Source organism: Camelus dromedarius, chromosome 33 (genome assembly GCF_036321535.1).
Source record: "Camelus dromedarius isolate mCamDro1 chromosome 33, mCamDro1.pat, whole genome shotgun sequence".
NCBI classification, from domain to species: domain Eukaryota; kingdom Metazoa; phylum Chordata; class Mammalia; order Artiodactyla; family Camelidae; genus Camelus; species Camelus dromedarius.
Window position 1 is genome coordinate 11012710 of NC_087468.1, and position 27218 is coordinate 11039927.

Consider the following 27218-nt stretch of genomic DNA (forward strand, 5'->3'; position numbering starts at 1 on the left):
AAAACCACTTCCCCAACTTCCATCCTATAGATGTGTTTTGCTGGCTTTTGAACCTACACCCCAGTGGGACCAGGCAGAGCGTTCTCTCTTGTATCTGGCTTCCTTGGCATGGCCAGCACCACTTGTGGGACTCATCCACATTGGAGAGAGCGGGCTGCAGATGGTTCCTTCTCGTTGCCCCGTAGTACTCCACTGCGTGGTTCTGAGGCTGTCTGTATCCCTCCGTCTCTTCCTGTCCGCACTGCCTGTGCCCACACACATGAGGTCCTAGCGTGGGTGTGGATGACCGGGCAGACCACTGAGGAGGTCATCCTCACCTCTGAGCCCAGACCCTGGTTCTTCCTGCTTGGGTAGCACGTGCTCACGTATGAGACAGAAGACTCCAAGGGAAGGATGGAGGGGCGGGTGGCGTGAGAGCTGGTCGTGATGCCTGAGAGGTGGTGTGGACAGCCCCGGAGAGGCAAGCCAGGCAGAGGCCCTGCGGCAGGGTGTTGGGCAGGGTTTCCACGCGGAACAGGCCACTGTTGTTGCTTCCTGAGCTGCCCTAGAGACATGGAAAAGGCAGCTCACGCCTTTGGCCAGATGCCTGATGGCCTTTTAGGGTAGTTCAGCCTTGGCAGGGTTTGGTTCCCCTCTGAAGGGGCTGCATTGACCCGTGTGGTTGTCCTGTCATCCCAGTGGCCCGCGCTGCCAGGGGCCTTTGCTGTCCTCAGAGCGCCCGCAGGCTGCCAGCTGGGCCGCCCCCTTGCAGGAGCTGCAGGGAGGGCTGGAGGCTGGGAAGCAGGGCGCCCGCATTCCACTTGACGGCTCTGGGCTCTGCCGTTGGTTTGGAAAAGTCATTTCCAAACTTTCCAGCGCCTTAGGCTCCTCTGAGTGCTAATCCAGTGTCCTGGTCTTAACAGCGGCCTGTGGGGGTGGAGGGGGCAGGGCTGAGGCAGAGGCCAGCCTGGTGTGAGCAGCGGCTGGAGCCTGTTGCCTTATTTGACAGCGGCTGGGATGGCTCCAGCGGCTTCTGCATCCTCCTTTGTCCCCCTGGCTTGAGTTCCGGGGCGGCCTTGCTGGGCGGGGTTGGGCAGCTTCTAGGAGAGGAAGAGCCCACGACCAACCCCAGCCGGGCCGTGGGCCCCTGGGCTTGCCCCCTGCACAGTTTGGTGGTGTTTAGGGTGCATCTTTGCTTTTTCTCCTCTGTTGAGTAAGTTCTCAGTGTAAAACTAAAAAGCAGTCCTGGGCCCTCTCCTGTGTCCCAGAGGGAGCTGAGAGGGCAGGGGACTGTGTTTAAAAGGCTGGGATGAAAGGCAGTGGGCAGGCGGGATGGCGTGAGGGGCAAGGGGCACCACCCTCAGATGTGGCTTTCTTTTCATCCATTCTCCCCCTCGGTGCTCCTTCTGGTGCTTTTCTTCTGTTGTTGTTTTTCTTTTTTTTTTTTTAATTCTTTCTGGACACAGCCCTGTCCTGACCCACCTGGCCCGCCTCTTCCCTTCTTGGACCACCCCCAGCTCTGCTTTGCCAGCACCCCCACCCCCAGGTTGGCCCCTCCCCACCCACTGCAAATAAGAGAGCTCCCAAAGGCCCGGGTTTGGATTAATGAAGCCCAGATGCGGGACTTGTGACTCCGGCTGCAAATTCACTTTGGAGCAGCGGCTCGGAGGGGCCATCTACCTCCCACTGTGCTCCGGGCCCAGCTGCTGCTGGGGCTCCTGGGGAACAGCTGGAGAGCAGGTTCTGGCCCATAGCTCGGTGGCAGACTTGCCGGGTGTGTGCTGCGGCCAGGAGGGTGGGGCTCCGGGTGAGGGGCGGGGCTCTGCCTGCACCCACAGGGGTCTGGTGTGGCAGACGCTGGGTGGGGAGCTCCTGTTTTCTGTCCCATGGGGCAGTCTAGATGGGGCTGTTTCTCCCCAGGATTTAGAAGATCAGTGGGAACGCTGTGAGCTCTGCAGAAAGGGCGACAGAGTCAGAGAGGACACCAAGCTCTGTAATGGAAGCAGATGGCTGGTCCCTCCCAGGGTGACCAAAGTACAGATACCACATGGGAGAAACCTACGCTAAAAAGAATTATTCGTTTATCTATAAGAAATCCAGATTTAACCGGACATCCTATATTTTCATTGCCTAAGTCTGGCAATCCTACCTCCCCCTCCAGCTGAATTTCTCCTTTAAGTAGCAGTTTTATTGAACTGCAACATACAAACAGAAAACAGAACACAGACCTTAAGTCTGTGGCTGGGTGGATTCCTACAAGTCAAATATACGTGAAACCAGCACCCAGATCAAGAAATGAAATGTGAGCAGAAGCCGCCCCAACAAGCCTCACAGTGACCCGACTTCCAGCAGCTGGTTTTTGCTCCTTTTTGTACTTTATATGCATGAAATCATACACATATATTCCTTTGTATCTGGCGTCTTTCGGTCAACAGCGTGAGGCTCACAGGCTGCTGGATGTGTCGTAGCTCATTCATAATCATTATGCCTGGGACTGAGCTGCAGAGATAGAACCCAGTCTGTTTATCCATTCCAGTGCTGCAGCAATACTGGGCTTCTGCCTGCCTCTCTCTCTCTTTGTGTGTGTGTGTGTGTGTGTGTGTGTGTGTGTGCGCGCTTTGTACATATGTGCCCAGGAGTAGGGCTGCTGGGCCACGGGATGGGCATCTGTACATCTTTACTAGGTCTTGCCCAACAGTGGACAGGAGTGGATGTACCCATTACCCATTTATTTTCCCACGAGTTGCGTGTGAGCGTTTCCCTTCTTTCCATGTTTGCCTGTCTGGTATGCGGTGCTGCTGCCTGACGTTGCTTTTTTTTCTTCTTCTTTTTTAGTCAAGAGCCTCTTGCCTCGTTGACGCCTCTGACTTTCTTGAGTAGGAAGATAAACAACGGCTTTAGATATCACCTGCCCAGCCCCACAGGAGCTCGGAGGAGGCCATTCCCACCTCAGCTCCCCACCACCTGGGAGGCCTGGGGAAGCGGCAGGGGCGCCTTGCAGCGCCACCCGGTCCTGCCTCCCCTGAGTACTTCCTGAGGGAAGCGTCGTTTCCGAAGGCTGCCTGCGGCTTGCCGTTCGATGTCCGGTCCTTCACTTCCTCACAGGGTCATTCCAGGGATTCTGTGGGGCTGGTTCCGGCCTAAGTGGGTTTTCCTTTATGCTCCTTGGGTTCCCTCCAGCTTCAGGACCTCTCCTTTGCTTCCTTCAGTGGTGGTTTTCTGCAGGAATTAGGGACTGTGTCCACATCAAAGTCCATGCCAGGGGCTGACATCTGCTGCCTGCTGCGGGCAACAAGTGTGTGGAGGCGCACGGAAGATGTAACCCTCTTGGTGGAGACAGGCCTTCCACCCCGCTTCCCATCCTCCACGCCCTTAGTCTCTCTTGCTCCTTCTTTCACAGGCAGCTTCGAAGCCAGCTCAGCCTCCTGATCATTGCCCGTTTGCTGGGCCGGCAAGAGATGCTCCCTCTCTGGCAGGAGAAGGCCCAGGTGAGTCGTGCCTCAGCACCTGCTGGGGCCTGGGGAAACCCTCGGCCAGCTGGCTCCTGCTGCTTTTCCGGAAGATTGGGGGCCTCAGGCCAGGGGAGTCAAGGTGAGTTTGAATTTTTAACTCACATCCTTGCATTCAACAATGACTTTTCGCATGTCAACAATGTGCTAGGCAGTAAGGATAGAGCAGTGAGCCGGGAACGTATGTTACTTTTTCAAAAAATTGTGGTAAAATATACAGAGCATTAAATTTACCCTTTTGAGTTTTTTTTTTAACCATCTTAACAGTTTTGAGTGTAGAATCCTCACCATCTTGAAGTGTGCAGTTCCAAGGTCTTACACACATTCACTGTCTCGTGCAGGCATCACCGCCAGCCACCTCCAGAGCTCACTTATCTTCCCAGACGGAAGCTCTGTACCCACTGAACACCAAATCCCCATTCCCTCCTCCCCCAGCCCCTGCTTCTATTACTTTTTATAGGTGGAAAAACAATAAAGATGGAAACAAACACTGCTAAATTAACACTGCTCATGCCCAGCGTCCCTTCTGCCCCAGCGTCAGGCACTCTTGGGGCAGCAGGACATAGCCAAGTGCCTTCTTTCCTCACCCTCTTCTCTCCGGCCACAACCCTCTTGCAGCTCAGAGAACAGTAGTTCAGGGACCCTGGCGGCAGCGTGGGTCACAGCCAGCCCAGTGGTGGGTGGCAGGGAGGTTGAGAACACTGTCACCTCCCACCTGCCCTCCAGGAATCTCCTGGGAGTCCCAGAAGAGCCCTCTAGCTCAGCAGCAGAGAGGCAAGGCAGTCCCCGAGCTGTACGGGGCAAGCCGAGTGACCCCTTGCCCAGAGTGCCCAGAGAATGTTCCAGGCCCTCCTGGGGCAGGATGGACAATATGGCTGAATCTGAGATGCCATGAGGAGGGCAGGAACTCAGAAAGGTGACCCGGCAGGTTGGCTTGTCCAGGTGGGCCCGGCCTGGCTTTTGCCCAGGCTGCCCTTGGCCTTACCTGCTTTCCCCCAAGACGTAGCATGGCGGCAGCTTCTTATCGCTCCAGTTCCAGCTGAGGTGTCACCTCCTCCAGGAGACCCTAACTGCCCCACCCAAAGTGACCTGGCACCATCACCCTGCTTGAAAATATTCATGGTGCTCACCTCCTGACTTTTTAAAAAATTTATTTGTTCAGGATCTGTGTTTACACACACACACACCCCCCAACAGCAGCTCCTTGAGTGCAGGGATCAGATGGTTTCTGCTCACTGCTGTCCCTCGGCACCTAGCACAGTGACTGGTGCACACAGGACTTCACCGCAGACTTGTGGGTTGAAGGAACCTGAGGTTGAGTTCCAGGGTGTGCAAGGGACCATTTCCCGGGGCAGAGACCTTGGGAGGGGTCCTGCACAAGGGTCACTTCACAGAGGAGAGAGCTTGATGACAGAGCCTCTATGAGAAGAATGGAGGGTCCGACCCATTAGGGGAAGGGGCAGGGGCAGGCGGAGACTCAGCAGCCGGGACAAGACTGAGTGGTCCCTGAGGGCTCCAGTGGGGAGCGGGGGCAGCCTGGTTGACAGACATTGGCAGTGGCCGGAGCACGGCCACCAAGTCCACAGAGAACAGAGCACAGTGTGAGCACAGCAGGTGAGAGGCCGGAGTGTGAAGATCAGAAAAGGCAAGACCAATAAATATGAAAAGGAATATATATATATGTATAACTGAGTCGCCATGCTGTACACCAGAAATTAAGACAGCATTACTGTAACCGGGCATAAATTGACGATACTTAATTTAAAAAAAAAAAAAGAGTGCAAAATAAAAAGAAAGGACATCCAAGGGAGGGACAGCAAATGTTTTGAATTAAAAAAATTGAATTTAAAAAAATTTTTTTAAAAAGAAATTCAGAAAAAAAAAGAAAAGGCAGGAGCGAGTGCAGGTGGGGGTGGGGTGGCCACCCTCCAGCAGCACTTGGCATTGACCAGGAAGACTGAGGGTGGCTGGAGCATCAGAGTCAGTTCAAGGCCTGGGGTTTTGTTTCCATCTGTTTTTAATTGGTCAAACCTGTGTACGGGAGAGTTGGGGGAGCACAATGAAGGCCAGAGGTGGTGAGGGGAGTGGTCTGGGCCTAGAGGGGCCCTGTTGGGTAGGCAAGGAACAGGGCTGGTCAGGGTGGGGATGCCTCCTCCAGGGAGAGCTGCCCCGGAGCTCCCGCCGGCCAGGGGCCAAGCCGGGTCCTGCCCTGCCCCTGTGGTTCCCAGCCCCAGCGCTTCCCCACCACGCCAGCCACCCACCTGCCCGTGTGCCCACTGTGCACCCGTCTGTTCATGAGACCCTGGCTGAGCGCCTGTGTGTGCCAGGCTCTGCCCCAGGAGACAACCTCAAAGAAGAGGGTGTGAGCGAGGCAGGCTGAGGGCACCATGACTAATTCTGCCTGAGGGCAGTGAAGTGGCTTCCAGAGATGTCCTGAGCCAGGTCTTGCAGGATGAGTCAGTGCTGGTGCTGCATGAGGAGAGACCGTCTGCAGGCGGGCAGGCAGCGGTGCAAAGTCGCGCCAGACTCCCGGTGGCTCGAAGGGCAGACGGACCAGCTCGGGCCTGCCCTCGGCGCTCTGCTCCCGATGTGCCTCCCTGTCCCCACTGCAACCTCGGGGCTGCTGCAAGTCCTCCTCCCAGGGCTCCAGGCTGCAGACACTCCCCGTTCCAGTCTGGCCTGTCAGACGGATCCTCATGAAACATGCCTTCAAAGGGCCACCTCGGCCCCACAGCCACCCACGTCAAGCCCACACGCCCCCTTTCCCCACTTCTCCAGGAGAGGATCTGGGGTGGGTGCACAGGCAGAGGATTCTTGGGTACTGCTGGGCAGGAGTCCCTGATGCTTGGATTGCTTGGTTCTATGTCTCAGGCTGCAGTCTGAGGCCCCAGGAGCAGAACAGGTGCTGGAGAACTGAATTTGAAGAACAAGACTTCTATAGGTGGCCAGGATGCAACAACCCCAAGGCTGTATCGTCCAGGAGAGTCTCAGGGTCAAACTGCTTCCTGTTGTTCCCGTGAATCCTGGGAATGTCCTAGAAACAGTGGGGTTTTGGCCTCAGACATCAGTGTGCCCCAAACACAGCTCAGGGCACAGAAGATACAGCCCTGAACAGAACTCAGTCCCCTCCTCGTGAGACTCAGGGGGAGACAGGCATCAAGAAAGAAAGAAATCATTCTGGGTGATGATACACCATATGGGGAAAAGTAAAGCAGTATAAAGAAGAGAGGGAGTGTTGGGAGAATGAGGGTGAACAGAGAAGGGACATTTGAGCACAGACCTGAAGGAGTCACAGGTTTCTTAGGAGAAAACATTCCAGGCAGAGGGAACAGCCACTGCAAAGGCACTGGAGCAGGCAAAGTCCTCTTAGGTTGAAGAAAAAACAGAGGCCAGTGTGGCTGGAGCAGAAGGCTGAAGGTAGAGTAGCAGGAGTTGAGGTCAGAGAAGTAAGTAGGGAATCACTTGGGGGATTGACTTCCATGCCAAAGTGGAGGGCCACTGGAAGATTTTCATAAGAGGAGGAACATAATCTGATGTATGAAATCTTTTAAAATTACACTGGCTGCTGTATTGCGAGTAGACTATGGGGGATGGGGTGGAAGGAGGCAATTGCAGTCATGCTGATAAGAGATGACTCTGGTTTGGCCCCGGAGAGATGGTGACGTAGGTGGTGAGAAGTGGTCAGATTCTAGGTGTGTTTCCCAGGTACGGCCAGTGGGATATGGAATGTGAGAGGAAGGAGGCGAGGAGGGCTCCACGATGTATGCCCCCGGCAGGCTGGGGAGCCTTTACCGAGATGGGCAAGACACAGGCAGTGCAGCTTTGGAGAGAAATTGGGAGTCTGTTTCTTACCCCAGGCCACCTCTCCCAACACAGCAAAGCTCTTTTGTCCAACCATGCCTTCCAGTTTGGAGTTTGGAAAACGGGCTTGAAGTGGCCGAAATCAAGGGGGACAAGGGTTTGCATCCATTATGGAAAGGCCAGCTGCAGACCTGACCTGCTATTCACTCATTTGTTCATTTAACAAATTCTTATTAAATGTATGCAGTAGCCCCTACTTTCCACGGGAGGTACATTCCAGAGGGTAGTGGATGCCTGAAACCTTGGATAGTACCAAAACCTATATATATATATATGTTTTTTCCTATACATTCCTATCTCTGATAAAGTTTCACTTATAAATTAGGCCCAGAAAAATTAATAACAATGATATAGAACAATGCACTGTAACATATGTACTATAATAAAAGCCATGTGTGTGGTCTTTCTCAAAATATTTTACTGTACAAAATCAGTGCCTTTTCCATCTTAACTAAGCACTTAATGCACTGGGCTGTAACTTCTGCAGTTTGAGATGCAGTAGCAGAACTAGAATTTCTCTTCCCTTCTTCACAATTCCATGGGTAGATTTGTTCTTACCATAGATCTTAGCAACCTTGACATGCGATTTTTTTTCTCCCCTTAAAAAGTCAAGAACTTTCACCTTCTTGCTTAAAGGAAGCACTTTACAGCCTTTTTTTTTTTTTCTTTTTTGGCATATCCAAGCTGCCAGCATCGCTCCTCTTGTGCATGGGACCATTACTAAGTAAAATAAGGGTTACTTGAATGCAAGAACACAAGCCCTGTGATACTGTGACAGTGACTGATAACTAAGACAGCCCCTAAGTGAGTCCCTGATGGGAGGAACGGAGCAGGACTGCACAAGATTTCATCATGCTACTCAGAAGGGTGTGCAATTAAAAAACTTACAAAGTGTTCATTTCTGGAATTTTCCGTTTAGTGTTTTTGGATCTCGGTTGACCACGGGTATCTGAAACTGTGGAAAGTGAAACCTCAGATAAGGGAGGACGACTGTGCCATGTGCCAGGTGCTGTGTTAGACTCTGGGGACACTGCAGTGACCAAAGCTGCCCTCATGGCACTTACATTCTAGTTGGGGAGGGGGACAGATCATAAACATAACAGACAAGTAAATTACATAGCAGGTCAGAAGGTGATAAATGCTTTGGAAACAAAACTGGGTAAGGGGATTAGCAGGTACAGGTGCTGTGGGCTTCTGGGTGGTGGTTGGGAGCTGGGGCGGGCCTCGCTGGGAAGGTGGGCCTGGTGGAAGTCTGGAAGCGGGGCGGGCAGCTGTGCAGTGTCTGGTCAGAAGGTCCAGTCTGGGCACAGGCTCCAAGGAGCAGCGGGGCCACCCGGGTCCTCCCAGACACTTAAGATCCTGGCCTCCTCCACTGGGGAAACAGAGGCAGCTGCTGGGGTCTGAGCACAGGAGAGACCGCTGTGTGGCCAGTTGCCTCACTGGAGCTCATCTGCCGCCTCTTGATGAGGCCAGGGGAAGCCTTGCCTTTTTGGGTGATCATTTGCTTCTTGCCTGGTTGTGTCTGTCCTAATGGGCTGAGTGTTTGCCGAGATGGCTCCAAGCGGTGCAGGTAACGTGGGGACATGTGCTGGTCAGGCCGTGGTCCTGCTGGGACCCACGTGGCCCAAATAAGCCCTTATCCCAGAGAAGGGTGTGTCTGCTGGAGAAAGGATGGCTGAGGCTGCCAGCACTGGAAACAAAAGGCAATAAGCGAGCAGAAGGCAGCAGCTCAACTCGCTGCCCTGAGCAGAGTGAAGCTGTTTTCACGGAGTGAGAGGAAAAGCCTCTGTTGTGTGCTCCCCTGCCCAGCTCCGCCCAGGGCTCCAGGCAGGGAGGGTCCCAGCTGGGGCGGGGCTGCCTGCCGGAGGGCTGCTTCTGGGGGGCGTGGGCAGCGGAGCCGGCCCCTGTGCTTGCACAGCTGTGAGCCGGAGCGAGCGGGCAGGGCTGTTTTGGAAACTCTCCCCAGATTTTCAAGGCCTAAACAAGGCAGCACAGCTCTGGTTTTGACGAAGCTGCAGATGGTGCTTCTCTTTGCCTAGAACCTTCCCTCTTTTTCTCTCCCTGCCTCCTGCTCTCCCTTTCTAAAGGGATCACACACTAGGCCAAGAAGCCCTGGCCGCCTTCCAGGAGCCAAGGCCCCGGGCCTGACTCTTAGCCCTCACCCAGCCCAGCTGCTCTTGTGGGCTGTCTAAGCCCGCGGCAGGCCGACATGCTGAGCAGGTGTCTGCGGGTGATTCAGAAAGAGGAAGCCAGGTGTGCCAGGCTGGGCTGGGCTGGGGCAAGAAGCTGGGCCAGGGGCTCAGCCCTTGCCCTCTTGACCAGCCTACACCTGCTGCATCTAAAGAGCTGGTGCCTCTGTGAACTCCCTGGGCCCTGCTCCTTTGTTCTGTATCCCTACACCCCAGGGTTACATGGGACCTTAGAGGGGCCCTGGGCTCAGAGACTGCCTGCTCTCTGAAGCCCCAGCCAAGTTAGCTCTGGGGCAGCTGATGGTCCTTGCTGGGGTTCAGCCAAGGCCGCCCAAGCCAGATGCAGGGGCTGGGTGGGAAGGAGTGGCTTGCTGCAGACACCTGGATTTATGCACACCTGTGCCTCCATTTGTTCAGAGAGAGTGGGCAGTTCAAATGGGGGTGGGGCGGCTGGTGGACTGAGTGATATATTAACCAGATGGCAGCATGGGGTTGTTGTGGGGAATCTGATTCCAACAAAGCAACTGCATAAGGACATTTTGAGACAATCAGAGAAAACCGGGCACAGGTGTTTGATCACATAAGGAATCCTTGGTAATTTTCTTAGGCAAGAAGATGAGATTGTGATTATGTTTGGGAAGAAGTCCTTATCCTTTCCTGTTAGAAGCTCTCTATGAGTGAAATGATATGATGTTCAGTGTTCAGATTTGCTTTAAAATCCTCTGGAAGGAAAAAGGTGGGGGGGGGGTTGCGGGGTGATGAGTACAGTCATTATTCACATTCACAGTGATGGGCCTGGGGGTAGTCCTCAGACTCTCCTCTTTCAAGGCTGCTGAAAACCCCCGGAGTAACAAGTTACATGAAAAGAGGGGGCCCTGGCAGAGAGGTCCAGCGGGTATGCGCAGCAGCTCAGCCGGGGAGGGTCTTGCCCAGTGGCAGAGGAGACCCTCTCTTCTGGTCCTGGTTCTCCTAAACCTGGCGTGCCTGCTAACCCTGGGATGTGGGTGAAACCTATGGAGGTCTTCCTGGTACACTGGTTTAAGGGAGGCTCGCCCTGTGCCAGGCACTGTGAGCGTGTGAGCCTCCTCTCCTGGGAAGAAGGGATGTGCTTGTCTCCATTTCACGGCAGGAACAGGCTCCAGGGGGCCACGCGGCTCCCAAGTGAGAGGTGCACCCAGGTTGTGGAAGCCAGTGGTCTGGCTCCAGAGCCTAGGCTCTGACCCACCACTGCCAGCTAGGGGGTGTGGGGCAGGCCAAGCAACCCCAAGCTGTCCGTGGCACTGATGGCCTCCTTTTCCTCCGCAGCTGTCCTCACTCAGCCAGCTCTTGAGCCTCATGCGGCCGTCATCCCTGGAGCAGTACCTGGGCTCAGAGACCTTACCGCTCGGCTGGGAGAAACAACCAAAGGCCAGTGCCCAGCTAGACCACAAGGTGAGCACCCAGACCCTGCCCACCTCCACCAGGACTCAGCTGCAGGGCAATGGGGAAGGCAGGGCTGCCCATCCTAAAACCCCAGGGCTCCGAGAGACAGAGCCCAGCCAGCTGCCTCCCCTACTCCTCTGCAAAACCTGTAACCAGGAATCCTTGCCCAGAACCCTCCAGGAGGCGCAGTGTGGTGCTGTGGACCTAGGCATGCTGGCCGCGTGCCTGCCTGTCCTCCTGGCCCTGCTGGTCCTGTGCGGCCTGGCTAGGCTTGTCAGCCGTGGGTGCTCCGTTAGTCTCACAGCACAGCTTAGAGAGGACACAGGAGCTGAAGTGCTGGCAGAGGGAGTGGGGCGGGAAGGGAGCGCTCTGAAGGAGAAGCGCAGGGAGAGTTCGGATGTGAGAGGCACTGTGTTTCCCGCTGCAGAGCTGGGTCCAGCCTCCCTGTTCCTGTTCACTGTGGTCCTCACTGAGGCTGAGTCCTTGGCCTTTCCCCAGTTCCTCCTGATTGACTTTCCAGACATTGCCCGGCTTTCCTGAAAGCCATGCTTTGTTGGGAGTCAGGGCCAGCGAGGTACCACAGAGACTGCGGCTGTGGGGCTTGGGTTGGTGAGGCCTGTGGCCCTTGGGGTGAGTGTCAAGCAGGGGTGGTAGTGTAGGGGCCTCAGACTGGGATCCCCAAGCGCGGTTCCCTGGGGAGCTGGGGGTGGAGCTCAGTGAGCCCCCCATCCCTGGGGACTCAGGCGTGAAGGGTGCAGATAGGCATCTTCCTAATTGAGGAAGGTGCTAATTCCAAAATCTCACCCAGAGGTTGGATGTTGACGATCCAGAAGACCAACCTTTGGGCATCATTCTGCAAATCAGATAAGTGAATTAATTACTTAATGCACACAAATGAACTGTTAAGAAGATAGGGTAACCCCCAGGTGTGTGTCCTCTTCTGGAACATGTAGGCAAGGTTACCTCTCAGCCGTGCCTAAAGTCTGTGCATTTACGAGGCTGCTGCCTCCCAGGAGAGTGTGAGCTGCCTACGTGCCCTGTTCTCCTCTGGCAGCTGTTTCCCGGGCAACTGGAGCTGGTTATGGAGGCTGAATCCGGGTGTTTGGGGGCTCTAGAAAGGAGGCGGGGTCAGGCCCTGGGGTGGTCTGTCTGAGCAGGACACAGGTAGGCAGGCCCCAGGCCTGGGCTGGGGGAAAGGAAAAGAGGAAGAAGGGGTGTGGTGAGAGAGGAAAAAGGAGACTTGTGTCTGGTTGGGCCAAGCGAAGGGTGTGCCCTCCAGGTGCCCTGGGGCCACTCCTGGCCTCGCCTGGCAGAGGTGGTGTTCGTGCAAGCCCGGGGGTGCCATCTGGCTCATGGCGTCCCAGAGCCCGTGTGGCAGCAGGTGTCCCTTCAACAGCCTGGGAAGCGAGGGGAGTAAGCGGGCTGCGAGTCCCCTTCTATTGTGCAGACTGTCCTCACGCGTGTCAGGGAGGCCGTGAAGTGTCCCCTTGATCAGCTGGCACATTGGAAACTACTCTTTTGGCCTGGAAACATGAGGGGCTGGGTGCCCCAGAAGTGTAGGTTGTGCTGGTCCAGGGCAGCTATCAGATGCCTTTGCCACCTGGGATGGATCCTGGCCTGATAGCAGAGGAGGGTGAGGAGGAGCTGGGGCTGGTGGCCGGCACCGGCAGTCTGCAGAGAAAAGTGAAGCCTTCTGTCCCCCTGGGCCGGCACTGTTCTGACGGGAACGGACCAGGTGGGGCAGGTGCCTGGCCTCCCGCCGCCCGGCCCCACTCCCACCTCAGCCAACTGACTCCTCATTAGGCCCGAGCATGTTTCATCTTCAAAGACGGTCAGGCTACTCACCAGCCAAACAGGGCAGCGGCGTCATCCGCCCTGTTTTACAGGGAGTGGTGGTCTGAGCCTTTCATCCCCAGAGCTCAAAGTCTTTGCCTTCTTTCTCCTTGAGGCGCTTCGGGAAACTAAGGCCAAATGAAATTGGCCTGAGGCGACCCAGCCTGGAGGAAGTGAGGACAAACCCTTTCCCAGCGCTTGGGGCAGCCCTGCTGGGCCCTGTCCCCTGGGGCCATGGTGCTGGGCCCCATCCCCCAGGCCCTGCTCACTCCCGTCTGGGAGATTTCCTGCCCCGGACTGCTGGGTCTCAGCCCTCCTCCCGCCCTGCAGATAAACACTTCTGCCAGCCTCCGCTCCCCCTGGTCTCCCCACCTCTTGTCTCTGCCTGGGGCCTTGGCCCAGGCTCCTCCTTCCCCAGGGAAGCTCCCAGCCTTCTTCCCCATCCCTGTCCCTGTCCCGCCTTCCCTGGAGGCTGGGCGAGCTGCCATCTGGTGCCCAGGGTATGACTTTCTCACCTCGCTGATCCCCTGGCTTTGCAGTTGTCCCCTGACTTGTCCGTCTCCCCAGCTAGACTGGGCACAGCTGGTGTCAGCACTGCATGGTATGTTCGGCGCTAGGTGACTGCGTGAATGAACAAATGAATGAATGCAATTTTAATTCTCCCTCTCTGAACTCTCCTCTTCCACCCCATTCTGCCCTCCCACCCCCATGCTGGAAAGAGCCCTCCCTCTGCACACCCTCTGCCCTCAGACCAGCCTCTGTCTCTTAAGGTCCTTGTTTCATTAAGGCTCCAAGGGTTTATAGCCTCAGCTGCTCCTGTTGGGGACCCTGCACTTCAGAAGTGTTACCTGCTTATGAGGGAACCAATCACAGTGCATCGTTTGTAATTATAAGCTGGTAAGATTCTTGCCTGGCAAAGCTACCACCAGGTTCAACACAAGAAACAACGTGCTCCTGTGCAACACTGCAGGGGTGGGTGCGGGATGGGCCGTGGGAGGGGACTGGAGGGGGGTGCTTGTCCTCGCTGAGTCAGAGTCACCATGTGTCCGAGCAAATCACAGCCGTGCTTGTGTGGAAGATAAGAATCCTGCTTGTGAACGGAATGATTAGAATACTTTGAGCATTTTAAAGTGCTTTTGGATAAAGAAGTTGCTCAGCCCCTCAGTGATTTTTGGTGGCCCCGGGCTTGCTTGGTTTGAGAGGGGTCCTCCTGGAGGAGAATGCACATCTGGTCAGAGTGATGCTTGGGGGTCTGGGATAGCCCCGCGAGAGCCAGGTGCCCTGTGTGAGAGAGGTGGGAGAGGATGTTTTAACGCAGGAGTGTGCTCCAAGAGTTGGCTGACAGGTGCCTCCCTCGGGCCCATGGGTACCAATTCTGCAAGAGGCCAGCTCCCTCCCAGGCCTCTGTGTGTGCGACTGTCCTTCTGGCCCCTGCGCAAACACATGTCAGGGAACGGGACTCAGTTTGCCACTGTCTCCTCAAACCGACCAGCTCAGCCGTCCAGCACAAAACCAGGGGTTTCCTGAGGCTTCTTTAGTTTTCATTTAGCTGACTTACGTAAACCGTATTTGGCCAGATTTATTCACATTTATCCAGATGACTGATGCTTTGGTCTTGTTAAACCTCCACAGTTTACCACACTTCCCTGCTGTTCTGCCTTCTCCCCAGGCCCTTTGCAGCGTCGAAGCTATAGTGAAGGAATTTTGGGTTCTATTTTGCCCAGAGGGATCTGAAGGTTCTACAGAATGAGGATCTTTTTCGTAGAGTGGAAATTTTTCCCCAGTTTGGTTACATTTAGGAACTTTGAGGAAGTTAACTAACTCTCATTGTGTGGAAGGAAAACTAAGGTCCACAGAGGGAGGTGGACATCCCAGAGTCGGGGCTGCATTGAGGCACCAGGAGCCGGTTCCCTGTCCTCGTCCACCTCCTGGGAACGTCCTCCTCAGAGTCTGACGAGTGTCCTCATGGGACAGGCAATCTGGGGCCCACTGAGGGTTCTGCATCTGTGATGGTCCCTGTCCCCCGGGGCCGGCTGCAAGGGGCCAGCGCACCCAGACAGCCTGGAGGCTGCAGGTGACTCCAGTCAGCTTCCTCACCCCACACACGGCTGCAGGCTCTGTGCTTGTGGGGCTCAGGGAGGGCTTGTTTATAGGAGAAATGCACGGGTGAAGGGGTGGGGTGTGCTCAGAGCTTGGGTGATGCTCTGGGGTAACCCCACCCTGCTGCACAGATTTCTTTGAACTCCCTCCTGGGGTCTCTCTACATCTTCTGCAGAGGGCATGGGCCTGCCGTGTGCCTGCATATGTGTGCGTGTGCGCGTGCGTGTGCATCTCCTGTATGTCTTTATGGTGTGCTTATGTGTTAACAGAGTTGACAAACAAGTTTTACCGCTTTTGTTCCTGCGCTGGCCTGTCCCTGTGTTGGGTGACCCTTCCAAGAGCTGCCTGAGGTGCCTGGGGTGTGGCTGGGGAGGTTTGGGGAGAGGACGGGAGGACACCCTGCCCTCCAGCAGCTCTGCGCTCTGCCCTCTCCCACCAGCACTCAGCACCAGCAAGGGGAGCCGTGGACTCCCTCAGGCTTGGCTGGGGCACAGCCTCCTTGCCCTGTGTCCCCTGGAAGGACAGGTGGAGCCAGAACCTCCCTCTCCTTCCACACTCCGCCTTCTCCCCTGCACTTCCCGCCCCTTGCCCTGCACCTTGGGGAGAACCACGCCCACCAGGCCGGGGACCTTGGTCAGGCCAAGATTAGGAGGGTTGGGAGAAAACTTACAGGTTTTGAAGAATGGACAACGGATATTCAGGACTCCTGAGTTCCTCCCCTGGCCAGTCTGCGGTGGGTTCCTCCTTACCTCCTCCAAAACGAGGAACCGCTGACATCTTTTGAAATAAACTTCAAAGAGGTGACTCAGGGAAGCCGACCCCAAGTGGGGATCCGTGCACCAGCCTCACGGCACACCCACCTGGGTGGCCGCGGAGCCTCCCCAGAATGGGTACCTCTGAGCATCTGAAGGCTCCTGGGGCCCAGGCCAGCTTTGACTGAGTCCCAGGAATTCTGGCTTCTTTGCAAGCCTATGAACAGGGCTTAAAGCCACGTTTTGCTGGGAAGGGCAGGCTTGGGTTCTGCAGGCAGCCTTTGTTCAAGCCCTGCCAGCTTGAGTCCTCAACAGCTCCTGGGCCTGCTCCCTGCCCTGGGCTGCCCCAGGCTCAGTCCTCCTAAGGACCCTTCAGGGGTCCCTCCCATCCGCACAATCCTTACCCCACGCGGGTGACTCCTCTGCTTCTGACCTAACGCCCTACTCAGTCCCTGCATCCTTCAAGTCCTCCTGGACAGCTCTGTGATCTTCCTCCCAGTCTGACTCAGGAAAAAGCAGTCCTGTCACAGCATATTCCAGCTCTGCCATCCAAGGTCTTGGTCAGCTGGCCCTACTTCATCCATGTGGTTTTTCTCCTGCGAATCAAGCCACTCCATTTGATTCCAAGCACTGGGTGTCTTCCCCAGAAGCCCTCCATTCTCAGGCCTGTGTCTTTGCTCCTGCTGGTCCTCCTTCTGGGGCCTGTCTCTCCTGGACTTGGATTCCTGTCTCTCCTGTCCTTGGTGGTCATTACAGCCTGTTTGCTTAACCCATGGCTTGCCCACACATTGCTTCACACACCTGAGCAGAGTCTCCTTTGAGGGCCGGGTCCAGGGCCTATCTCAGCCGCCCCACATTTCCCACCTGCCTGCCCTGAGTAGGTACAGCCTGGTGAGGGACCCTTCCCCACCTCCCCTGCACCCTTCTGCACCCACCTGCCTCCGGCATGCAGAGTGCAGAGTACAGATGGAGAAACAGTGCCTTCTAAGAGCCACATCTAAGCACCTTGGGTGTAGCTCCCACCGCGCAGCTGACGGGGGGCAGGAAGGATGTGTGAGGTCCCTCTCTGGCTGTCCTCAGTGTGGACGAACAGTTCCAGGCAGACCACTGCCCGCTCAACTGCCCTTCTACTCACCGCCTTTTCTATCCCTTCTCACCCTGTTTTCGCCAGGACTCTGTAGTGATGGACACACATACATACGTCCTGAAAGGTCCTGGGACAGGCTCAACTGGACCAGGGCCAAGCAGTGTCGTGAAACCTCAATGTTGCTCTCTGCATCTTTTGGCTCTGTTCTTTTGTGCATTCACAGGCAGTTTTCCCGCTGCTTCTGAGACACTCCAGGCTTATTTCCTCCCCTCTGCAGGCCCAGCCAGGGGGAAAGAAAGAGCTTCTGTCCTGGAGTCCCAACGGAGTCCCAGAGTTGAGTCTCATTGGCTTGGCTTGGGTCATGTGCTCACCTCTAAGCCAATCACGTGGCCAGCCTTGCAGCGACTGGCCGGCCTGCGTCACATGTCTTCCTCTGGAGTAAGAGCTGAAGTCCTCACTATGTGGCACCTTGGCCTCTGGTGTAGGGGACAGGAGGCTGGGACACTGACACAGGAGGGGAAACCTTAGTGTCCATGGCATCCCCGTGGTCTTCAGCCCTGGGCAGTGCCCTGTGCTCTAACACCTGTGGAAAATATAGGGAGGGCAGTGCTTCCCAGGCGCTGGCCATGCCAGCATTCCAGGAGACAATTTGGTGAGAGAGAAAGATAAGAAAGAGAAGGGAGGAAGCCATCGCTTTTGAGGAAATGGCTTTTGAGGAAGCTCCAGCTCGGTAGGGCCTCTCTGGTCCCTGGAGGATGCCCCTGCCAACACCCTGGCTGGTTTGGGGGGCTCCCTCTAGTACTGGCACCCACGTACGGATGCCCACGTGCACGCCCTGGCATAGATTCTCAAACATAGGCACCAAGAATCTTGTCCTTCTCTGGGCAGCCGGCAGAGCTGGGTTTCCGTTCCAGATCCCCCTGGGGTCAGGGTCTCTGGTCCCAGCTGGAGGAGCAGGAAGAGCCAGCCAATCCCAGCTGTCACCTCCCCCACCCGCCCCGGCCAGCAGGAAACCAGAAAGGAAGGGTGGGCTGGGTGGGAGCAAGGGTTTGCCTGCAGCCCCTCTGTCCCTCCCACCCGCAAACACAGGACTGGGGCAGATGCTCCGAGATAACCCCCTGCAGCAGATCCACAGGAACGAAAAGCCCGCAGCCTTCCTGCTTTTGTCTCAGCTCCATCTCTTCCCCACCTGGCCCCACTGTGCCATGGCCTCCTACTTCCCTCCCTGTGCTCACTGCCAAGAGCAGGGGCCGGGGGTGCTCAGAGTCCAATCCCAAGTTCAGGGTGGAGATTTAAAAAGAATCCCTCTGTCCCTGTCAAGTGAGTTCAGGGTCTCTGAACCCACTTCCTCTGGGCAGCTAGAAGAGCAGGTGAGGGGCTCACCTTCCGAGGAATCTGAGGAGGTGGACACATCATGGGCCCTGAGGTCCTCTGGCAGCCTCAGCAGAGAGATCCCATCTCTGCCCAGCTGAGGCCTTGAGAGCAACTTTCTAGGCAATGGCCATTCCCAGCAGCGGGACCGGAAGTCCTGGTCCTATCCAGATGCTGCCAGCCTGTCTCCCATCACCCTCAGCTGGCCTCATCCTGCTCCATGTTAAGGGCTCCACCCACCCTCACGCCTGAACAGGCACTTTCATTTACAGAATGGAGTGTCTGGCCTTGGACGCCCCGGGGTGAGTCTGGCAGACCCTGCTTGTGACATCTGTCCTTAGCCTCTGTGCCCTGTGCTTTCAGGGACCCTGGGCTAAGAAGTGCTGTGTCACCATGTCATTTCCTAGTAATGGGCTGTGTGTCCTTGTCATTTCCTTCTTGCTAGGACTTATGACCGATGACCTGTCCCGGTCGGAATCACTTCCAAACTCAGCTTTCCTTTGGGTGCCGCTCTCTGCGTGCTGCTTTAGTGCTTGTCCAGGCCAAGGTCAGGGAGTGTAACTGTGGCACAGGGGCAGCCTGGGCAAGGGGACTAAATCATGCAGTTAACTTGTAGGGGCACGGAGAAAGGCCCAGAGATGGTGGCAGGTGCCACACCCCAGGACAGGTCCAGATGGGGTTCACCTAGAAAATGCATCCCCTCTCATCTTGAATGCTATGGACACACTAGCCAGGCAAGCTGAGGCTCTTGGCCTGGGGCCCACAAGTAGCCCTACCTCAGGGTTACTCATGACTAATTATTTTTGCTGTTATTTTGCCCAGCCTGTGTGTGGTGGAGGACCTAGACTGGTGCCCTGGGGCTCAGGCTTGTCACCCCCTCCCCTCCCCTCCTGGGGTGGGGATGGGGGAGTGTCAGTCTCTCCCTGTCCTGCCTCTAGCAGCCCTCGGGCCCTGGCTGTGTAGTGCAGAAGGACCTTGATCTCTTTCCAGTGTTAAATCCCCTTTAGGGAACACACACCCGCAGGCATGCACACATGCAGGCACACAGCTTGTCACGTCTGCTGCAGACCTAACCCTCACTGGAGGTGGTCATGCCATCGGGCGCCCTCTCCAAGCCCAACTTCCATGCCTACCGGAAGGGAAGCTCAGTAGCCCAACCCGTGAGCCCGCTGTGAGGGGCAGGGCACTGTGAAGTGGTGCTAGAGGGTTAAATTTAATAAAAGGTGAAAGAGAGGAAGGAAAGGAATTCATCGGGGCCCAGCTCTAGCCTTGGGTTTGAAATTCTCCAAGGTAGAGTGAAGCGGCTTCATTCTTTCCCAGACTTCCCAGAGTTGACCTTCAGCACGTGTGTGTCACCAGAGTGTCTCCTAGGGAACAAAACCCCTGAGAGGACCCACCCGTGGCAATGAGGGGACCAATGGCAGAATTCTCCTGGGTCTCCTGGGGCCTCCTCCTGGGGTCAGGCTGGGTTGGCCCTCCAGGCATTCTAGACGGAGGGGAGAGCAGCCCAGCCAGACTGGGTGAATGCAGGTCCCCCAGGGCAGCCACCCCCCAGCTCCTGTGCGCCTGGAGGAGCGAAGCCAAAGGAGACTGTTCTGGGGTCCTGGCTTCCCAGGCAAGGAGCCAGGCAGCAATTGGCCTTCGGGGCCAGCGACCCCTGCAGTGCAAGCCCCTGGTCCCCGGCAGCCTGGCTGGAAGGCCATGTCCTTTGAGTCAGTCTCTGTCCTTCCCAGCAGGTGTTCCCAGGTCAGCCTTAGTTCTTCCCCCAACAGCGGTTGCCCCGAGCCTGGCTGGACCTGCTTCCGCAGGGTCCTCCGGCCAACGTAGATCTGCTATCCCCACCCTGTCTGCAGCCTCCAGGGAAGGGGCTGGGTCTGAAGGGTTTCCTCGGTGACCCTGGGCTCTTGGTCAGACCTGAGATGGGAGAAACTCTAATGTTCTGGCTGGAGCCAGTGGCTTCCTGGGAGATCCTCTCCCTCCCCCTTTCTGCCCTCTCTTAGCGTGAATAACCCACAGCAGCTCCCTTGGCATTAGCTGGAGGGGAATTTTCTAAAGGATGAAGTTCCTGGGAAACGTCCGCCCCTTTTCCCTTTCGTCTTGATGATGAAGGCCCTGCATGCGGAGACTGGGCTGGTGGCTGCTGGGGGCAGAACTAGCTGGCCTACAAAAGGAGACACTGACCTTGCCCTGGCCCAGCCCCCTCGGTGGGTGACGAGCCCAGAGGACTGTCTCCCATCTCTCAGCCGTGTCATCCCTCCTGGGGGAGGGCAGGGCCACCTCAAGGCTCCAGAGCCGGGAAGGAGGCGGCCCCCACAGAACTAACTTCTCAGAAAAGTTGGCCTGCCAGCCTCTGGGGAGAGACCCAGAAGACGGAAGCTGCGAGCCTTGCTGGCAGCGGCGGCAGGGGACTGTCCTTTCTTGTCAGCACGGTTCAGGCACGTCCCATTTCTTGCCTCAGACTCTGACTCTCCCCAAGTTGTTGACTGAGGTTTCCGGGCCCAGTTTCCCATGGGGGCTTCCTTCCCAGCCTCCACTCACACCCCATGGGGAGGCAGGAGGCACTGGGCAGCTGGAGCTGGTGAGGGCCCATCCTACAGACAGGGCCCCCGAAGCCAGGACGAACAACGGCCCTCTCTAGGTGTGCCTCTGCTTGTTAACCCTGAAGCCACACCGACCCCACCACCACCCTACACACACACACACACTTCTGCCCTTAGGGACTTGGGAGGGGCCTCGGGCTGGAGGAAGGGCCACCTTGCACTTGCTGCCCTGGAGGACACGGGAGCCGGCAGGGGGCTTGGCCTCCACCCTCCAGCGGCCTCTGCCCAGCCTCCCAGTCCTGCACCTTGAAAGAGAGGACAGAGCCCCACTTCTCGGCGGTGCCAGCAGGACAGGACCGGGCTTGCTAAGTTCAGGAATTGGTCACAGCGCAACTGGAGCAGGAAGCGCAGTTCTCACACCTGACTGTTTACTTAGTGTCCTACCCCGGCCCGCCCGTCCCTGCCGGGCTCCCGGGCCAGTCCCAGCCTCAGCATGGCCGCTGGGGTGTCCAGAGGGAGAAGGCCCAGGTTCAGCCTCCCCTGGGCCTCAGAGCCCCCTGTTTCTGCTAGTGTTTTGTTTCTCTGAACTTCATAGAAACAGGACAGAGGAGAGGAGCCTGGGGGAGGGTCGGGGCTCAGAAGAAGCCTTGCCTGCCCAACCCCAACCCGCACCACTGTCTGTCTCTCTGTCTGGACCCCCTCTCACCTCTCCTTGATGCAGAGACTGAGGTCTCGGGAAGTGAGGGGAGAAATGGTCTGGGCGACTATTGCTGATAATGAAGCCCCTTCTCCCCAAAGTACTGCATGATCTCTGACCACAGGCAGAACCCCACCCTCTCAAGCTGGATCAAAGTCTTTCTTAAAGGGCCTCCCCTCACTTAGGCCCAACTCCAGGGGCCACCTTCGAATGCAAGGAAAGAACTCTCCCAGCCCTCCTTCCAGGTAGTGGGCAGATTCCCCAGGTTTGGAAAAAGGGCTTATAAAATGTGGTTAACAGGGCTTTTCTTCAGAACTACCTTTTCCTTCTTGCGATTCCCATCCCAACAAAAAAAAAAGCACCCTCATTCAGAATAATTTTCCTGGGATTTTCCCTCCAGATTCAATTATGGGAATCGGCCTAAGAATGAAGTTGTGAAACCTGCACACACGCAGCAACTTTTTTCTCTCAGTAAATCCTCACTGCACAGACCTCTCCAGAGCAAGCCTCAGATCCCAGGCCCACCCTCCCCACACCTCCCTCCCAGGAAGAGAAATTCTGCCAAGGAGGTGGGGTAAGGGGCTGGGCCTGGGCCTCCGCACTACCCCTGCCCCGCCCCCGGGGTGTGGGGAATGTTTACAAGTGAAAGGTCTTCCTCCCGCCTCGGCCACACCCCCCACAGGCTCTCACACCTGCCCCAGCAGACAGGCCTCTTCCCAGCCACCCTCCCACCAGCCACCAACCGACGGCTCCGTCGCCCTTGGATATTTTGCTTGGCTTCTCCCTCCACCTCTCACCATCAGCTTGCTCAGTGCCCCTCTCTCGAAGAGGGGCCCCGGTGCTTTCCAAGGTCGCCCCCCCCCTTCCCTGCCCGGCACCCACCCCAGACCCAGCTACGCTCATTCAGTTCCAATGGCATTGTCTTGTTAAAAATTAATTTTTAAGTTTTTCACTACCTTCTGAGTCTGTGAGTAAAGCATGCAAATTGTAGAGAAATAATCTTAAAAAAAAAAAAAAGATGAAGGAGGAAGTGTAATCCTTCACAGAGAGCCGCATTTTCACTTTGGTAGATTCCATCCCAAAGGATCCTATGGCCTGTTTCCCCCAAGTGCCCCCAGTCTGTCCCCCACAACCCAGTCTCTCTGCTCCAGAGCACTGAGTGGCCTCCACTACCCACTGCTGGACCCTCTGCCGTCAGCCCTGTCCCCAGGGTGTCCCCTCCCCTCCCCCTGCTCCAGCCAGGGAGCCCTGCCTCTGTTTCTTTCATCAGCTTTGGGTTGTGTCTTGGTGGTGTAATCTCGGCGGGCTGTGCCCTCGCCCCCACAGGGCCATCTTCACCTCAAATCCTACTGTTCCTTTGAGGCTTGGTTTAATCACTTCCTCCCTGGAAGCTCCTGAGCTGTGCACCACCAGCACCCCACCCCAACCCCCGGGGAAAAAAAAGAAAAACTTGAAGGACCCTTTCTTCTTTTGGTCTATGGGAAAGCTGACATTCAATATTTATTGACCAAATGATTGCCTTCCTGAAGTCTCTTTCTCCTCCTAGCATCTTTTTGTTTGTGATGTGTCTTAATCAAGGTACAATGCCTGGCACACAGGCCTGAGCCTGCTTTGGGCCAGGGGAGCCATTTGCCAGGACTGCAGAGTTTAGGGGGAGTTCTGAATGCAGCCGGCCTCCCTGGAGCAAGGCCAGGCTGGGGAAGGAGAGCCCGTGGGCAGCAGTGGCCTGGCTGAGGACCCAGCAGGTGGAGCTGGCTCAGGGAGGCTGGACCTTCCCCAGCTGGGGGGCAGCACTGCCTGGAGGCACACCCAGTGGGCCGACCCCCTGGTTCTCCCCACTGCGTCTTCTGTTTCTGCTGGATGCAGTGCCGCCCGACCCAGCCGGCCTGTGGGATCAGCCACCTGTGGGCCTCAGCTGTTGTCCTGAAGAGCAAGCAGGCTGGGTCGTGGGGCGGGCAGGTGCTGCTAGGGGAGGGGGGCAGGTGGCCTCTGTCCTCAGGATTTTGCACTGTGGTATTTGAGTTCAAGAAGGTGGTACTCCCGAGTGCCAAGTCTGGTGCCCTTAAAAATGGTTCTAGCTTCTGCCCTAAGGAGACTGCTGGGTCTGGCAGGAGGCTGTCACTGTTTCTGGGGCCAGCACCAGGTGCTCTAAATGGGGAGGATGATAAGGGCAGGGGAAAGAGGGGAGGCGGGCCTTGGCTGGTTCTGAGCTCCAGCCCACTTATCACCAAGTTTGAGCCCTGCTGGCCATCTCTGGATGCCTCTCCCCTCCCAGCTCAGCCTCAGGGCTGGTTATCTCCCACTGGCACGATGCTGGGTTTGCTTCCTGCCACCCTTCCTATCATGGTCGGAAGGATTCCGAAGGGGAAGAGGCAACAGGCACCTCTGAGTTGGGGATGGGCGTGCCCACTGAGTGCCAGGAGCCTCGCCTGTCCCTGAGTGCTCCTTGTATCTCCTTTACTCTGCACAGCAGGTGAATGTCCCATAAATGAATGGGCATCGACAAGTCCAAGGGCGCCCTGGGGTCACACCATTCTCTGATCAGATAGAACTGGCCTTTGTCCTGTTCTTACCCCTCAGTGTCCTGCAGGGAAGAGCGAGGGTGTGGGTAGGTGGATGAGGTCTGCAAATGCTCAACAAACCCCCTCCCATCTGCCTGCCCTCCCCTCGCTGGCCTCCTTGGGTCAGTGCAGTGGGACTGCCTGGACTGCGCTGCACATCTGTCTGTGCAGGGGGCGTCCCACTCAGGGCTGAGCTGGGCACCCACGAGGGACCTGCGAACCCACACAGAGGACAGTGGCACCCAGTCACAGCGCCCACGGGTGTGGGTGCCGTAGGGAGCAGAGCAGAGACCACAGACACCAGGCAGAGCTCGGGCTGGACAGGTCCCTCTCCACCGGAGCCCCAGGACAGGGCTGGGTGATGGTGTGGATTCCTGGATGGCAGAGCTTTCTTCTTTTTCTGAAGGGAGGGAGGAAAGTCATCATCAGGGGGAGAGCTCTGAGTGAGTGGGGCCTGAGTCCTCCCTGGAGACGGCTCCCGGCTCCCCGGAGACAGCGGCAGGAAGCCCAGTGCTGGGCCGGAGGGGAAGATGGAACCGGCTGCGCTCTTCCTCCAGGTCTGCTACCTGTGTCACAGCCTCCTGACACTGGCCGGGGTGGTGGTCAGCTGCCGGGACATTGCTCCAGACCAACGTGTGAGTCTCCCAGGAGGCTGGGCTGGGGCTGCGGGAATGGGGCCCAGCCCACTGCCAGGAACTGGGAAGAGTGGGAGGTGGAGAAAGCAGCAGGCCGAGGGGAGCCGGGCCTCTTCCTTCTGCCCATCAGATGTTCCCAAGGGATACTGACCCGTGCCCCCACTTGCCCTGTGCCTCGCCTCCCTTTCCTGCCCAACTCCTGAGCAGTCACTCAAATCTGTCCTTCTCTTTCTCTGGCTTCGTGTTCCCCTCCCCCACTGTGGCTGCCGGGCCTGTGCCCCACCCACCGCCCACCCCAACCCCTTCGCCTCTGCAGGGAGAGCTGCAGCTGCTGTGCATGCAGCTGGACCGTCACATCAGCACCCATATCCGGGAGAGCCCCCAGGCCATGCACTGGACCAAACTCAAGGACCTGGCTGCCCAGACCTACATCCGCTGGCAGGAGCTGCTGGCCCACTGCCAGCCCCAGGTCTTGCCCCCTCCAGCCCCTAGGCTCAGGACGGGAGGGAAGTGGTCAAGCGGCTGACCAGAGCCCGCGGCATCTCCACCCCCACTGCAGCTGCTGGGCTCCTGGCTGGGAGATGGGCAGAGAGGGCAGTGGGGGTTGGGGGAGATGCGTTCTAGGCGGAAGGACCTTCCTCATTCTTATCAAGAGTCAAATGCTTAGTGTGGGGGTGCGGTGAGGGGGATACAGAGAGGCCAACTCCCAGGTAAACGCAAAGGAAAACTTCACCCCAGCGAGGGAAGAGCCTGGGCCAGGGTACCAGTTTATTGTGAGCAGTGCCAGGAAGGGGCACCAGAGGCACCAGCTGTCCACTCTCTGCCCACTCGTCCCTCAGGCCTGAGGCTGGCCTCCCACTCTGCTGGGAGGAGCATTCCCAGGCTGCCCTGGTCCCTCCAGTTTTCCCAGCAACAACCTCCACACCCCTAATTTTCTCGGACTCTCTGGGCAATAATATTCGTAGCTAATATTTATTGATTAAAGACCCTTTTCTCCATGAATCCACATAATCTCCATGAGGCAGGTATTGTTATGATCCCATTTTACAGATGAACAAGCCAGCCAGAGTCACTGAGAGGTTAAACAGCCTGCCCCATCACGCAGGCCGCAGCGCATACATGTCAGACCCAGGGCACAGCGCCAGCCTGACTTGCAGGCCTGCGGACTTAAGCACAGTCCAACCCCTGCGCTGGCGGCCTCCCTCCCTTCCGGCCTCCGTCCCTCCAACAAGCAGCCCTCCCATCCCCCAGCCCCCAGCCCTGGACAGAGATGAGCTGGGTCTCCTAAGAACCCTCCCAGTGCTCCCAGGCTCCCCACTTGCCTTTCCTCTGCCTCTCCTCTGCTTGTCGCCCCCCACCCCACCCTGTAACCTCTGACTTGGGGCTGACACATTGGCCACAGGCTGTGGCTTGGGTCTCAGATTTCACAGTCTCTGAGAAAGCTGGAGCACAAACCTCACCCTCAACCCCCAAGGAACTAGCTCACACTAGTAACTGGTGGGAAACTGTGTGCGTCATGAAAAGAAGGAAAGTGATTCGTGGCCTGGCCGAACCAGGGGCAGGCCCCCCCTTCTTCTCACAGGGAATAGAGGGAACCTAGGCAGAGCGGTGGTCAAGTGGCCGGTTGACCTGCTGTGCTCTCTCCTGGACTGGGAGCCTGGCACGGAGGAGGCCTTAATGGATATTCAGGGAATGCTGGAGGGTCAGGGAGCATCATGTCAGTGAGCCCCACCAGGGCTCAGGCCATCACACCCTGTTTTTCTCCTTGCCACAGGCCCAGCACTTCAGTGCCTGGAAAGCCGTCTAATGGAGCAGGGCAGGGGTGGCCCAGCACTCCTGGCTCTTGGCAGGAAGTGAACGTGGCCCAGGGACCTGGAGGAGTCAAGAATGGAGGCCAGAGGACCAATCGGCTAAGCAAGATCCTGCTTCCCCTGCTGCCCCGAGCCCCACTGGGCAAGGGTCCCACCTCTCGCTGCTGCCCGAACACCTCCCAGTTCTCCTTCCCTTCCCAGCCATCTCCTCTCCCCAGGGCCTTTGTCTCCAAAGCTCTGGTTTTCCTGGGCCTCCCGGGCCCTCTGGCCTCCGGCCTCCCCCGCCTTCCCCTCTCTGTGTGTCACTAATGTGAGGGTTCTTTGTGTACGCTAAAGTCTCATCGCAGCATCAGTGGTTTAGAAGAGTTTCTTCAACCCCTCACTGAGGGATCCTGCCCAGTGTCCAGTTTCCTGACTTCTCTGCTTTCGCTTTGCAGAATTCTCACCTTGGACAGTCACGTGACTGGGTCGTAGGCCCCGCCCCCTGCAGCAGAGGGCTGTTTGTAAACCTAAACCTTCAGGAGAAGCAGTTATTGCTGTGGCCTGAGGGCTGCCAGGAACCCAGGGAGCAGGGATGGGGAACATTTGTTTGGCCCAGTCTGGGACCACTCCCCGCTCTCCGCCCCCACTGGGGAAAGTCCACGGAGTGAGATGGTGGGATCAGGTCTGTAATTACACTTAATTCAGTTTATTGTTGAGCTCTGAGATCAACTCCCGGACTTAGGAGTTGGGGGGACAATGCCAAAAGGGAGTCCCCGTTACTGTCGTTGCTTTCCCTCCACCTTACCCGGGATGAGTTTTCTGGGCCCTGATGCCTAAAGGAGTGCTGGATGTCTTTGACCTCTCCCCACCCCCGAGGAGTGAGTGGGCT

At 56.9% G+C, this 27218-nt stretch overlaps 1 protein-coding gene across 2 annotated transcripts in view; it reads left to right on the forward strand.

Moving 5' to 3' along the window:
- LOC105093685 (protein FAM178B) overlaps positions 1-26699 on the forward strand; it is a 65631-nt gene extending 38932 nt beyond the window's left edge. The window contains exons 8-12 of one of the 2 annotated variants that reach the window (XM_064481889.1): positions 3380-3467; positions 10844-10969; positions 24308-24536; positions 24853-25005; positions 26311-26699. In XM_064481889.1, coding sequence (XP_064337959.1) covers positions 3380-3467; positions 10844-10969; positions 24308-24536; positions 24853-25005; positions 26311-26393 — 679 coding nt within the window. In that variant the 3' untranslated portion in view covers positions 26394-26699. The remainder of the gene's footprint in view (positions 1-3379; positions 3468-10843; positions 10970-24307; positions 24537-24852; positions 25006-26310) is intronic. The other variant, XM_064481888.1, reaches the window with a different exon arrangement.
- The last annotated feature ends 519 nt before the right edge of the window (positions 26700-27218 follow it).